At 41.1% G+C, this 15,074-nt stretch overlaps 1 protein-coding gene and 1 long non-coding RNA gene across 9 annotated transcripts in view; one reads left to right on the top strand and one right to left on the bottom strand.

Moving 5' to 3' along the window:
* The window catches only part of ZNF793 (zinc finger protein 793), a 31,321-nt gene extending 22,521 nt beyond the window's left edge, over window positions 1–8,800 (bottom strand). For 5 of the 8 annotated variants that reach the window (XM_086352142.1, XM_086352140.1, XM_086352139.1 and 2 more), the window contains exons 1-3: window positions 8,702–8,800; window positions 7,179–7,320; window positions 1,456–1,501 (exon numbers count right to left, since the gene is read on the bottom strand). In XM_086352142.1, coding sequence (XP_086208268.1) covers window positions 1,456–1,470 — 15 coding nt within the window. In that variant the 5' untranslated portion in view covers window positions 1,471–1,501; window positions 7,179–7,320; window positions 8,702–8,800. Of the gene's footprint in view, window positions 1–1,455; window positions 1,502–7,178; window positions 7,321–8,576 lie in introns of all 8 variants that reach the window. The other 3 variants (XM_086352141.1, XM_086352138.1, XM_086352136.1) reach the window with 1 other exon arrangement.
* A 28-nt stretch (window positions 8,801–8,828) lies between these two features.
* On the top strand, window positions 8,829–14,950 carry LOC147353730 (uncharacterized). The gene is made up of 2 exons (XR_015145881.1): window positions 8,829–9,174; window positions 14,104–14,950. It is a non-coding gene; the product is annotated as an uncharacterized LOC147353730 (long non-coding RNA).
* Window positions 14,951–15,074: the final 124 nt, after the last annotated feature.

A 15,074-nucleotide genomic window follows, 5' to 3' on the forward strand; every position in this document is an offset into this window, starting at 1 on the left:
ACTTTGATAGAAAACATTGTTACATCATTGGGAGGCTAAGACATGATGGTTTTGGCCACCTGGAGAACTGAGTTTTGTTGTGGTGCTAACACTCAACTCCAAGGGAAGAGTTGAACCACTGTTGAAAACATGCTTCTGTATTTGTCAGTGATTGTTAAAAATTCTGTTCTCTCTCTCAGTGCTTCTCACACTTTCAAGCACAAATGGATCATCCAGAGCTTGTTAAACAAAGATTCTCAGGCCCCACCCACAGTTAACCTGATCCAGAAGGTCTGGGTGGGGTTTGCCACTCTGGATGTTAACAAGCTTCCAGCAGGTGCCTATGTCCTGGGACCACACCAATAGCAGCAGTGCTGCCCTAAGAAGGTCGCTCTTAAAAACAAGTGCCCCGAAAAGCTAGTTTTCTCCTGGAAATAACAATATGCTTCTTCCTTTTGGCCAATGGAAATCATGGGCCATGTCTGCCTGTTTGCTGGCTACCAGGAAGTCTACTGACTCTCGTTGGACTCGCTCCTTTGTAAATCTGTATTCCAACAAAGGATGTTTCCTGCATCATTGCTTGAAATATCAAACCTGGACACTACCCGAATGTCCATAATATGGAGGATGGGTTAAATATTCCATGCATATGATGGAGCATTATGTACACTGTTTTTTTTTTTTTTTTAAAGCATGGTTCTAGGTATAATGGTAAAATGTCTAGGATAGTTGAATTGGGCAAAAAGGGGAGAGCAGTATGTGCAGTAAGTATCTGGCCATTAGGTCATTATGTGGAGAGAGAGATTGTGGTGTTCCACCCAAATCTCCCTGCAGTACTGAGGTACTTCTCCCAGCTGCTAGGAAACAGCTGGCTATTGCAGGTGTGAAACCTATTGGGAATTTCCTTTGGCCAAAGGGAGCTACTCTAACCAATATTATGTCCCCTCCTGGGGCAGCCTAAACCAATGACTGGTTGATTTCAGAATACAAAGGCTTCCTTGCCTCCACTCAGGACAACACTGAGGACTATCCCTGGTGGCTCAATGGTAAAGAACCCTCCTGCCAAGCAGGAGACATGGGTTTAATCCCTAGATCGGGAAGATCCCCTGGAGAAGGAAATTACAACTCACTCCAGTATTCTTGCTTGGGAAATCCCGTGGACAGAGGAGCTCAGTGGGCTACAGTCCATGGGGTGGCAAGAGTCAGACACAACTGAGCAACAAAACAACAACAACAACTACCAGCTCTAGAGCATCTTATAAGATCAGCTGATGCCTCTGTTCAACAACTCCCTCTGCCCACCTGGCCTCATTCACTGACGTACAAGAGCCTTCCTAGTAAACCTCCTGTGTGCAAATTTTCATCCCCAAGTGTTTTCCTGAGAACCCAACCCATGACAAAGCATACGTGGTTGAAATGAATATATTTTCCAGTTTTCCCAGGAAGGGAAAGTAGGCTCATTAATGTCGCACTTACCTGGTACTCGATCATTTTCTGTTGTTCTTGGGAAAAGATCTGCAGCCTGTGAAGATGGGGGTGGGGAGGAGAATGGAGAAAGAGAACAGAGCTGTGAGGGACCAGGCTTGTTTCAGAACTTGCAAATTCCCTATATAAATCTTGGACAAAAACCTATGCTTTACATCATTGTGGTAGAGGGAAAAAAGGGTGCCATTCAACTTAGAATGTGGATACATACAACAGACTTTCCAGGAAACAAAAGTTGCTACCAAGTAAGAACTGAAAGGGATTAAAAAACAAACTCCTTAAAATTTAAACACCTGGCCCCAAGTATATTCTGGAAAAGGGGCTTCTATACCTGTTATGAAAATATTACAAAAGGAACTCAAAGCAAAGTAAAATAACTGTGCAACATTAATAAAACTAATGGTTACTTAAACGGTGGTGCAAACAATTACTGAAAGGTTAAACTTTGTTATTCATCCAGCAGATTATTAAGGGCTGTCATTAAAAAAAAAAAAAAAATTTTTTTTTTCCCCCACCGTTCTGTGTGGCTTGCAAGACCTTAGTTCTCTGACCAGGGATTGAACCCAGGCAATGAAAGTACCAAGTCCTAACCACTGGACTGCAAGGAAATTCCCTAAAAAATAATTTTTAACAGATGAGAGCAAACAATTGTTACTTTTAATTAAGATGTTTAATTAAAGAAATAACTATAAGGCTTAAATAATGTCAGAACTATATTAAAATTATCAATAGGATAATTCACAATTTTAAAATTAAAAAAAAAATTTAGTTATTTATTCTGGTGCTTCACCCAGCATGTGAGATCTTAGTTTCCAGACCAGGGATCAAACCTATGCCCCGTGCAGTGGAAGCAAGGAGTCTTAACCACTAAACCACTAGGAAAGTCCCAGTTTCCTCTTGACTAGCAAACCACTAGGTTTGCTAGTGGTTTAATCTACATTACTGATTTTTTTAAAAAAATCAGATTTATCAGTTATCCCTTTTTTCTTTTTTAACTGATTAATTTCTCCTTTTGTATCTACTGATGTCTTCCATTTTTCATGTGTATTTTCTAATTTCTTTGACTAAATATTTAATCAAGACAGAAAATTAAACCACAGAAAACTACCCACAGTTTGGCAAAACTCAACTGAAGAAACTATCCCACATAATCTCATCTGACCTTTTCCGCCTTGATTTTTAAAAAAATACAATATGATTTATATAATTTACTGTCACAGAATCAACAAAACCACAACTTAGCTTTCACAACACGTATGGACCATTTCCTCAGGTTTTGACAGTTCTGCTACATTTCTGACAGTCCATTTCTTTTCCTTCTCTTACTCCCAAATCCCTCTCTACGACAGCGCTTTAGAAATCTATCTGACCAAAGTGGGACCCTAGAGGTTTCCTGTCTATGTGGTCATTTGTCACCTGATCTGACAACTCTTTCTCTGTAAACTGGTCAATCTCTCAAGATGTTTCCTTTGAGATTTAGAAGATCTGAGCTCTGGCTCATGATCTAACTCAACATTTAAAACAGATTGTAAGTTTCCAATGTGTAGCTTCTCTTTTTTTGTTTTAAAATATTTATTTGTTTGGCTGCATCAGGTCTAAGTTGTGGCATGTGGGATCTCGCTAGCTGTGGCGCCTGGGCTTAGTTGCCCCGAGGCACGTGGGATCTTAGTTTTCCGAGTAGGAATTAAACTTGCATCCCCTGCATTGCAAGATGGATTCTTAACCACTGGACCACCCGGGAAGTCCCATAGCTTCTGTTTTATATATAACTAGGACACACTATTTTATTTATACCAATAAATACATGGGGGATAAAGGAAAGCTCTGACTAATCAATGTAGAAGGAAGGAACTAATCAATATAGAAGCAACTAGAAAAATCAGCATTTGGCAACCATAACAGTGGTAACTGATTCAGGCAAGAGTCATTAAGATAATACTAACACTAGTGAATGAGGGACTTTCCCTGTGGTCCAGTGGCTAAGGCTCCTCATTCCCAATGCAGGGGGCCCAGGTTCGATCTCTGGTCAGGGAACTAAAAACTGAAAGATTCTGTGTGCCACAAGGTAGATCAAAGATCTTTCATGCTGTACTGAACCTGGTACAGCCAAATAAATAAATATTTTTTTAAAATACTAGCACTAGTAAATGAAAGTTTGAAGTTATTTACATGGTCTCAAAAAATGCCCCCGTAAGATACTAACAACAACAACAAAAAAGATACTTACTAACATAACTTTATAGTGGACATATAACCCTGGTGCATATAACCTTAACCAAATGATCAAGGTGAACATTACCACCAATATGACAAACCAACATCAGGCATCTCCTGATACGGGACACTAAGAACACACCACTGCTCCAGTAGCAATCATGAATGTACATGACTCTAGACATGAGGAAAATCAGAAAAATTCAATTGATGGGCATCTTATAAAAATAACTGGCTTGTACTCCTCAAAACATCAAGGTCAAAAGAGGCAAAAAATGACTGAGAAAATATTCCAAATTAAAGGAGTCTAAAGAGATATGACCGGAGAAGGCAATGGCACCCCACTCCAGTACTCTTGCCTGGAAAATCCCATGGATGGAGGAGCCTAGTAGGCTGCAATCCATGGGGTTGCTAAGAGTCAGACACGACTGAGCGACTTCACTTTCACTTTTCACTTTCATGCATTGGAGAAGGAAATGGCAACCCACTCCAGTGTTCTTGCCTGGAGAATCCCAGGGACGGGGGAGCCTGGTGGGCTGCCGTCTATGGGGTCACACAGAGTCGGACATGACTGAAGTGACTTAGCAGCAGCAGCAGCAGCAAAGAGATATGACAACTAAATGCAACATGTATACCTGGATTATATACCTGGACCAGAAAAAAAAATGTTATAAAGGACAGTATTGAACAATTAAAGAAATCTAAATAATGTCTATGGATGAGACTGCTGTAAACAAAGAATGTTGTTCACCATTTCAGTTCTACAAATATTAAGTCACTAGCCACTGCCAGTGCCTACCAACAATATGCCCGAGGGAAAAAACAGGAGGCACTCTGTGCTTTGGATGAAGGGCACCTAGATAGCTAACATGCATATCTAAGAAGAATTTCAAGGACCCCAGATTGCTCCATCTTCTAAACACAGAAAAGCACTAAAATTATGAGATGTCTCTTCTTTGTGATTAGCAGTCATCTTTTCATGCTTGACTACATGTATTTCCCAGTCCTCCCTCCCCAAATCATATTTATATATATATATTGGCTTCTCCTCTACCTCTTCAGAGCAATTCCACAGAGCTATCTGAGAGGCTGTCTCCTGGGCTATAGTGCTTGGCTATAGTGCTTAGCTATAGTGCTTATAGGTAAGACTGAATAAAACTCAATTCACAGTTTTAATGTTGTGCGTTTTTTTTTTTCTTCACTTCATACTACTATAATAAAAATAATAATAATACTGCTTCAGTGTTAACTTTCCTGCTCTTGATAATTATCTTGTGATCATAGAATAAAATGTTCTTGTACTCAGGAAATTTATATTAGGGGTAAAGGGACATCATGTCAACAACTTATTATCAAATGGCAGGCAGGCAACCTCATGGAGGTTCTTTTTTTTTTGACCATGCCCCATGGCTTGTGGGACCTTAGTTACCCAAACAGGGATCCAACCCAGGCCACAGGAGTGAAAGTGCCAAGTCCTAACCACTGGACCACCAGGGAATTCCCTGGAAGTTCTTAGCCTTATTCAGGTCACTGCAGCCAATGGTTAGTCTCCAAAGGCTAAGAGATTTTGACCAGGGGCTCTTAGGTCCCCCTCCAAATTACCTACAAAGAAGAACCAGCCTTAACCTGTTAACTTCATTAACAGGATTCTGACTCCAAATCTACTCCGAACCAGAGGATCCACTTAAACATTCATGTGTTTGGATCCCAAAGGGAATAACAGAAAACAAGCAATCTCAAATGGCCAAGTAGGGCAATAGAATAAAATTTTGTCCTGGTGTGTCTGGTTTCAGAATTTCAAGACAAAACTTCCACATTGTATGAATGTTTTGGCTTCAAATAATTTCTATGATTCCATTTAACTCAAGTTCAAAAACAGGTAAAACTAATCCATTGAATTAGACCCACGGTGGCAGTGGGTACTGACTGATAAGGAAGGCTTCAGGGTGCTAGAAATGATGGATATCTTCCCAGATTTTTTTTTTTTTGGCTGTGTTTTGGGGCATGCAGGTGTCTTAATTCCCCAACCAGGGTTTGAACCCAGGCCCTCTACAGTGGAAGCGTGGAGTCTTAACCACTGGACCACGAGGGAAGTCCCTGAACTGATGCATATCTTGATCTAGGTTGTGTTTATACAGTTCTCTGAAAATGTAAAAATTCACTGAGCTGTAGCTTTAACATAAGAATACTTGACTGTCTGTGTGTTATACCTGGAAATAATCTGGAAAAAATGTTTGTTGCCTAAATAAAATGAAACAATCTGGATTCAAACTTAAAAAAAAATTTTCACATGAGTCACTTACTGCCACCCCATCAGGTATGAATATTCCTTTTAATTAGAGTTCAAAGACAGACAAAATTAATCTGTTATGTAAGAACTGGAAAATGGTTCCCCATGGTAGGGTAGTAATGGGGAACGGGTATCATAGAGTTTTCAGGGTGTTATAACGTTCTGTTTTCTGATCTGAGCACATTACCCAGAGGTTGTTCCCTTTGTGACAATTCATTGAGCTGAATGTATATTATTATATGTATCTTATATTTCAATTTAAAAAATTATGTTAAAATCTTAAAAAAAGTATTTGCTCCCAAACCTGGCACTAGGCATAGTATAGGTGAAGGAAAAGAGCAACAAGAAAAAGAAAATGTCCCAACTCCTTACCCATACACATGCATGCTGAGTCACAGAAAATACCTGTTTTGGATTCTGTGCATGTAAAAAGCAGGGGCTATCTGCTCTAAAAATGAAAGCTTGATACTGATGGCTTCTGAAAGATGTTACCTGCCTTATCTCTTAACTTCCTTTGTTGCTTAAGATGATATACTCATGTTTTGTCTAAAGACTATAGAAGGATTGATTGTAACATTTATAAAAACAAATACTGTTTCAGCATTTCACCCTTTTATCAAGCTAATGGTTAAAATCTTATTTCCATTACATCTGTGATTTTGTCTCAGTCCATCTTATTCACCATTAGCTTGATTTTAAGTTCAGTGAAGAACAGTTTCTACAAGTAGCTTTAACTTTTGTCTTTGTGATTGGTTGTTATTGTGGTTTTATGTTTACTGAATTGTTCTACCAGGATTTTATAAGGCACTGATTCATGGAAGTCAAATGTGCCATGCCTAAAAAAAACCCACAGAACAAGGCAAAAACATTCTTAGAACACAGTAACTTCCAGGTCCAGTTTCTTTTCCCTCCATAATTCATATTTTCCCCAGCCTTATAAAAATATAATAGGCAGATAATATTGTGTAAGTTTAAGATGTACAATGCCCTGATCTAATACATGTATACATTGCAAAATGATTACCACAGTAGGATTAGTTAACATCTTCATAATTACCTCACATAATTACCTTTCTTTTCCTTTCTTTCTTTTTTTTTTTGGTGTGGTAAGAACATTATTTTTAAATTAATCCCAGATTAAAATAATTTCCAAATTTTCTCAAGGTTTGCTCCTTCCACAAAATGTTTTACATTAGACTTAGGTACTTACTCAGTGAATTCTTTGTTTTCTAACCACAGGCAAAGTTACATCCATCCTAGCTGCCATGGAGTCAGAATAGATTTTTAGAAACCAGGTTCACTCTTAAGATGCTGTCACAGATGGACATCTCATTAGATTTTCTAGAAAGAACCTTAAAGGAAATATTAGGAGAAATATGCATTAAATCCTTGGCAAAAGCAACAGAAGCCACATCTTAAATAACACATTACTTTAGATCCTTTTAGAGTACTTTCATTTATGTAGGGAACAAAAAAAAGCGGGGGGGGAAGGAAGTTTATTTTTGTTTTTCTTTTTTGCTTGTTTGTTTGGCTGCTCAGATTGGCTTGCAGGATCTTAGTTCCCCAAACAGGGATTGAAACTGGGACCTCAGCAATGAACTTGGGGAGTCCAAACCACTGAAAGGCCAGGGAATTCTTGGAGAGGGGAGGTTTCAAAAATAGTTTGAGGTGGGCTTTAGCCTTCACAACTTAATGGAACTGGCTGGTAATCAGTTGGGGAATGTCACTGTGCGAGGTGCAGCCTCAACTCCTTGCCTCTCCCATTCCCAACTTCTGCATTTGGCAAGCCCCAGCATCAACCGGCAGTAAGCCTCTTAATCACAGACGTAGCCGGTGTCTCCAATCTCTGTGGCCTTTGTGGTCACAGATACCCCAGAACGTCCAAATATGACTGTCAAAGACCACTAGTCAGTGACTACAAAACTCACTGATCCACTCCGATTGCGGAACAGTGAATTAGGCAGATCTCTGATGGCAAACCCACACTGATCTCCAGTGATATCCCAATGACTGGGAACCAATCACTGACTCTCACTGTCCCACCTCCCCCGACAATTACTGACAGTCCCAAATCACTAATCCCCTCCTCCACTGATCCCGCTATTCCCTATACTCTGATCTACACAAGTCGGGTCACTGATATCTTCAGATTCCTCTCCAGCGATGATCTAAAGGGAGTCTCCATCACTGATTGCCTAAAGCGTTTCTCCAAACATTGATCCTCACTGACCACCCTCAGTGAGGATGAACCTCGAAGTTTCCACAATCACCAGCTTCAGGTACCCAAACAGAACTTAGAACCTCCAGTCACTGACCCCTCAGGCTTCTGATCACTGAGTCCTAACGCCGATCAAATCAGCGTCTTCAAAGAAACTCATTTGTCCTCAAGACACTTGAAGATCACTACAAACTGACTTCCACGCATTCTGTCAGTCAAGAACGCTAGTTTATTGATTTCTACATACTCCCAATTCATCTTCTTCACAGACACTAACGCTGATTCCCATAAACCCGCCACCACAGACTCTCTCCCAAGAGGCTCAGAAGCCCAATCACTTAACCCTTCAGTCCCCTCAGTCTCTGACCCTTACGGGTATCCATGACTGACCCAGTCGGGCCACCGTAGTCGTCTGATCGCCATCCTACACACGTCTTGAATTTTGACTATTTCTCACATTGATCTTTCCCATTTTCCCCGCATCCGCGCCCATAACCTGAAATTGACTGCCGTACCACGCTGCCTCTCCACGATATGAGCTCTTCCCAAAACGAGTGGCCGTGCGCAGACTCAGTCGCATCTTTGAGGCTGGCTGCCGCCGCCTGGCATCTTTCCAGAGAACAGGATTCTGGGTTTCTGAATGTCAACGGCAGGTATTATGGCTGCGCCCACTAGCCAACCGCTTGCAGGGGGCGGCCATGTTTGAATCTGTACCGTACAGCGGATGACTAGACCCTTTGTTAGGCGATTCGGCTATTTTAGGGCGGAAAGAAGCAAGTGTTTCTGGGTCTCTAAACACAGATATCACTGCTGCTTTTAGCATCTCAGAAGCTCAAACCTCCTGAGGTCAATATAGCGGCTCCCTGACTTGGAAATTAAGATTTCGTTGTCTCCAGTAGGGCAGTGAGGTAAGATGGCCGCGTACGTGTTATACAGCCTAAGTGCGGTGTGTGCGGCCATCTCCCAGGAGGAACGTCCGTAAAGCAAGGTACAACTTTGTCTGGGCCAGCTTTGTTTGTTGATGAACAGCGGAAGAGAGAAGCGTTTCTCTTGGGGAGCCTGAGGCCCCGGGAGGAAGAGGAGTCTTTACTAGGGGGGCGGCGCAGCAAGAAAGGGCAAGTACGAGGTTCTTAGCCGGTTATTGAAAGAATACGTGAAGAGCCGGGTCTTTGTCATAGGTGGCTTTACTCTATTCACACTAAAAATAAAATACCCAGTTATTTTACCAGAAAATGGGTTTATTCTGGAAACTGCAATGGGTTTATTGCAGGGAACTGCAATTCCAGACAAGCAAGCTACAGTAAAACTCATAGGCAAGTCCAACAAACGAGGAAAAGAAACTTAATTTTGTAAAGAAAAGGGAAGGTATTTGGAGGGGTCGGGAGTGGGGGGCGGTGGTTTTGAAGGAAAGTCCCTTGGAGAAACGTGAAAGTTCAGAGTGATGACAGTTTCTCTTTGGCTGAGTTGCTGGGTAGTAGATTTCTTGTAGGAGGTACAATGTACATCTCCTCTTGTTGAGGCCTGTGAATAACTATTTCCTTTGGATTCCTCTGTTGGGGTCTGTAATTGACATTTCTTCCTGTAATTGACATGGGGTGGTACTGCCTGAGATCTTCCCCTTCAGGCCTCTCTACTCTATTTGAGTGAGGTTTTCCTCTATTTTCATGCTCTAGAAGACAGAAGGGTGTGAGTGCAAGCAGTTTGTTTATTTGACAGGTAGGGTATGGGTGAGACCGAGGAGGGATGAAAACCCACACAGAGTGCATCCATGAGTAGAGTATCGCTGAGCAATGGGGGCTCAGTCAAGGGTTGATGAAGATGAGATAGTTGTATGTCATCTCTGGTTCCTCATTGTTGAGGGCTACTGTAAGGGCCTTAAAGCTGTAGCACTTTCAGCCTGCCTTACGAGCAGGTCTCAGGCAGAGTCTGTAGGTGTGTTCAGGAAGAAGCCAGCCCTCAGCATATGGGCATGGTACAGACAGCATTCACCAGAGTCCTGTTTCTAATACCAGCCAAAGCGGTGCTCTGCACATCACAGAAATTGTTTTGGAACATCTCTCGAAATGATTGGTTTGTCCTATGAAAATAGCTTTTAAAAAAATAAACCCATAATTCTATTTGGTGGTCAAAACAAGTGGTGTAACATCTGACTTCTAAAATGACTCCTAGACTTCCCTAGTGGCCCAGAGATTAAGAATCTGCCTGCATTAGCAGGGAACACCGGTCAGTCCCTGGTCCAGGCAGATTCCACATGCTTTGGGGCAACTAAGCCCTCATGCCGCAAACTACTGAAGTTCATGCACCCTAGGACCTATGCTCTGTAACGAGAACAAATGAGAAGCCTATGAACCACAACTAGAGAGTAGCTTTTGCTTGCTGCAACTAGAGAAAGCCTGCATGCAGGCTTCTCACAAAAAATAATTTAAAATAAAGTAAAAATAAAATGAAAATGACTCCCAACAATTCCTATCCCCTGGTATTTACACCCTGTGTAGCCCCCTTCCATGTTGTACCAAGGCAGATCTGTCAGGTTGATAGTATACAGTAGAAGTGAGAGTAAGTTGTAAATGACACCCCAGCTTCTGACTTGGAAGTGTTCATGCTTTTTCTCTCAAATAACTTACTCTGAGAGAAGTTAGTTGCCATGTCATTGAGGACACTGAGACAGACTATGAACAGGCCCATGTAGCAAGGAGCTGAGATATCCTGCTAACAGTCAGGGAGGAACTGATGTCGTCTTGTATCAAGTGGGTCACCTTGGAAACAAATACTGTACCCTAATTAAGCCTTGAGATGACTGCAGCCCCTATCAGTACACGGACTGCTACTACATGAGGGACTCTGAAACACCCAGCTAGCAGCTTGCATATCCTTGACTGTCATAAATATTTGTTTTTAGCCACTGAGTTTGGGAGTAATTTGTTATTCAGCAGTAGTTAATTTGGATACTTTTGGTAAAAATGCTCTAAGTGATCTCTCTGGATTTGTTGAACAAGCTCCTAAACTTGTGATTGTTCTATCAAATCAGAGGGGATTTTTAGCCATTTCCTCTTCACTTGCATAATAGAGAAATTTAAGGTTCTGCTAGATATTTAAAATTTAACAAAGAGTTTAAGAGTCTTGCTTCATTTCAATTAATACAAGTGGGTTTATGTGACACTTTTGAAATAATTAATGACCATTTAGAGAGTGCCTGTGACATGCCTGGCCTGTCATTGGCCTTCTCACTTAAAGGCCTACCCTCATTCTAGCACCAGTCATAAAGGCAAAAGGAAAGAGAGTCTTGGAGTGTCTTATGCTTAGAATTAAATGCTCTGCCTCAGAAATGACACAAGTCATTTCCTCTCACTACTCATTGAGTAGTCACCCAACCACATGAAATACAATCTTACCATAGAAACAGAAATACAATCTTAGCATAAGCTTGGAATGGGGAGAGCTAGAAATATTTAAGATCCCCTGGAGAAGGAAATGGAAACACACTCCAGCATTCTTGCCTGGGAAATCCAATGGACAGAGGAGCCTGGCAGGCTACAGTCTGTGGCATTGCAGAGAGTCAAACACTAGTTAGCGACTAAACCACCTACCACAAACTTCAGGATATCCACAAACACTATGAGAACAGTGTTATCATCACCATCCTAAAGAAAATGCAGTATAGAGATGAGGTGACCAGTCTATAATCTCTCAGTTAATAAGTGAAAAAGAAGGACTCAGAGCCAGGTATGCCTATTTTATACAAAGGTAAAGGATCATCACAGGCTTCCCAGGTAACACAGTGGTAAAGAATGTACGTGCCAGTGCAGGAGATGCAGGTTTGATCCCTGGGTCGAGAAGATCCCCTGGAGAAGGAAATGGCAACCCACTCCAGTATTCTCACCTGGGAAATCCCATAGACAGAAGAGCCTGGTGGGCTACGTCCACGGGGTCGCAAAAGAGTCAGACAATGGCTTAGTGACTAAACAACAACAAAGATCATTACCATTATTGTTAACATTTTTTTGTTACTGTTAAATTTTGCTTCAACATATGTAAGGCACTGAATTAGCGAACAAAGAGAGGCCTGAGGTCTCCGATAAAATAAAGAATACTCAAGATGTTGTGGCCTGGTGGGGGAAAGGAATACACAAGAAAATGGGTAAAAAGAGTGTTTAAAAAAAGAGTATACACTGTAGGATTCAATTTATGTGAAGCTCAAGAACAGGCAAAACAAATCTACTGAGTTATAAATCAGAAAGCAGTTGACTCTAGTAACTGTGACTCTGAAGAGAATCTCTTGGGGTGATGAAAATGTTCTTGTTTAGGGTGGCGGTTTCAAGAGTCTGTATAATCGTCAGGACTCATCAAAGTAAACACTTTTGATTTGTGCATTTATTATATGTAAATTGTAGCTTAATTTTTTGAAGCCAAAGAGTGTTCAGCGTTTTGAGAGATCATGTTAGTAGGGAAAATAGAGAGATGTGAAAGAACTGACAGAACTTTACCCTAGTTTGTGGAAAGATGAGGCCCTGGTGAGACCATCACAGAACTTATGGCTTATGATAGTGCCCTCTCTGGAGGCCCAGACAGAGAGAGCCATTAGAGAAAGGAGTCTCCAAGGATTCGTGGTTTGGCAAATTAAAGGCTCTGGGCTAACCTAGCTTGCAGTGACCATCAGCTCTTATTTATTCCCTAGGCTGATAGGTCTCAGCCTGTTGAACCAGATATGGTGACCTTCTACACTGTCATCATTTAAAGGGATGCCAGGCCCCAAGTTTGGCGTAAAAGGAGACATAGCTTTTCCCTACTCTGGAGCAGAAAGAACTATGCCTTGGGCTGAGCAGAAATAGGTCTTTGCCCTTGCATGAGTGAAGACTGTTCTGGATCTAGGTGGAATGTGACCTATTTCCTGGATCAAGATAGATCTTGAGAATAGCCTGGCATAAGCGAAGACCACACCCCATCCTGTCCTGTCTTGAGTCAGGGGTGTTGGTAGTGGCAGTAATTGGTGATACAAGTCTCAAAGTATAATTTTCAAAAAGTTAGAACTTGTACAGATATTCATTTAACTTATTAATGAGGGAACTAGCAGGATTGGAGATTTGGTGCAAAGTAGGTGTTCAAAGTAGTTTCAATCCCTAGGTTGGGAAGATCCACTCAAGTAGGAAATGGCATCCCACTCCAGTATTCTTGCCTAGAAGATTCCATGGACAGAGGAGCCTGGCAGGCTACACTCCAAGGGGTTGCAAAGAGTCAGAAATGACAGCATAACACACACACACACAAATAGGTATATAAGTCAGTGTCAATATATATTGCAGTGTCAATAAGACTGCAAAGTTAAATAGATATAAAACTAATGTCCTATAGGGCAGTAAAACCATAAGCTTGAAGGTTATCTTTTCTTCAGAGAATCAGTTTATATAGAACAAATATATGAAATGTACCAACTGCCAAGTTAAATTTTATCTATGTAGTCTGCATCCTACTTAGTAGTAAAAAGTGACCCAAACAAGGGTACATTCTACCAGAGCAGTGAGTTCTCAAACTGGTAGAGTTTTAATCCCCAGGGAACATTAAGCAATCTTTGGAGACAGTTTAGGGGGAGGAGTGGATGCCATGGATGCTTTCAACCACACAGAGAATAACCTGGTACAACAGAATTATTTGGGCCCAAATGCAAACAGTGCTGAGTTTAGGAAAACTTTCTCAAGAATGATTTGTTAGACTTTGGGTGGGTTTGTTAGACCATGCTCTAGTATGACTTTGAAAAGGCACAAAGGATGACACAGTATAGTTTCCTTATTTCTGGGTTTTTGATAATTTTTCTTAACACAAAGTTGGGGAAGTGTTGATAATCATTGGATCTGGGTAATGAATACTTGATGATTAATCTTTTCTCTCTCTCTCTCTTTTTTTTTTTTGTATGTTTGCATAGCATCTTAGTTCTCTGACCAGGGACTGGGAATTGAGCCTGGGACCACGGCAGTGAAAGTACTGAGTCTTAACCACTGAACCGCCAGGGAACTCCCTAGGATGGGATTAAGTGCTAATAAGAAAAAGTGAAGAGTTAAAATTGGACATATTTAAGGATGAAATATTCACTGGACAACAGGAATAAAAAGACCAAGAAGATCCAAGAATGAATTCATCCCACTCTATGTGAGGCATCCTGAAAGAGGATTTTGCATTGAAGCAGAAAATAATTCTGGGACTTGCCTAGTGGCACAGTGGATAAGAATCCATCTGCCAATGCAGGGGTCACAGGTTCGATCCAACCAACCCTCCTATCCTCTCCTTCTTCCCCACAAATTTAGTTCAATCTGTGTGGAGCACTTAGTCAACCTCAGTGCTATTGATATCATTCATCCATCCATTTAACAAACTTGTACTGAGTCTCTACTTTGTGCTGGTGCCATGCTGGGTGCCTTGGACACAGCAGGAGGAAGACAAAGTCCTGACATCATGAGGGTTATGGTCCAGTGGGGAGGGAAGAATGATAAATCAGAAAAAGAAACACTTAATATTAGGTCAGAGGGTGGTACTTGCAGCACAAATATAGTACAAAATAGGGAGTGACCCCAAGAAGTGTGTTACTTCATACACAGTGGTGTGTGTGTAAACTCTCCAAACAAGGAGAGGACAGCAAGCTTCATGGAGAATGAGGAAGCAGAGTCTCAGAGAACACAGCCAGGCAAAGGCCCAAAGAGAAACAAGCTTCTGTGATGTTAAGAGCAGCCAGAATGGGCATGTTGATAGATAATAAAAATGGTGACCAGCTACAATTAAAGGGTTTTCCAACCCCATGTCCCCTTTTATTATAACTTTACACTATAAACATTAAATGTAAACTTGTAAAAATACAAATAACCAAAATTGTATGTAACTGATATGCAAAATAGAAAAACT

The sequence above is a fragment of the Bos grunniens genome, chromosome 18 (assembly GCF_055505025.1).
Source record: "Bos grunniens cultivar Pamir isolate PY7600 chromosome 18, Bosgru_T2T1.0, whole genome shotgun sequence".
NCBI classification, from domain to species: Eukaryota; Metazoa; Chordata; class Mammalia; order Artiodactyla; family Bovidae; genus Bos; species Bos grunniens.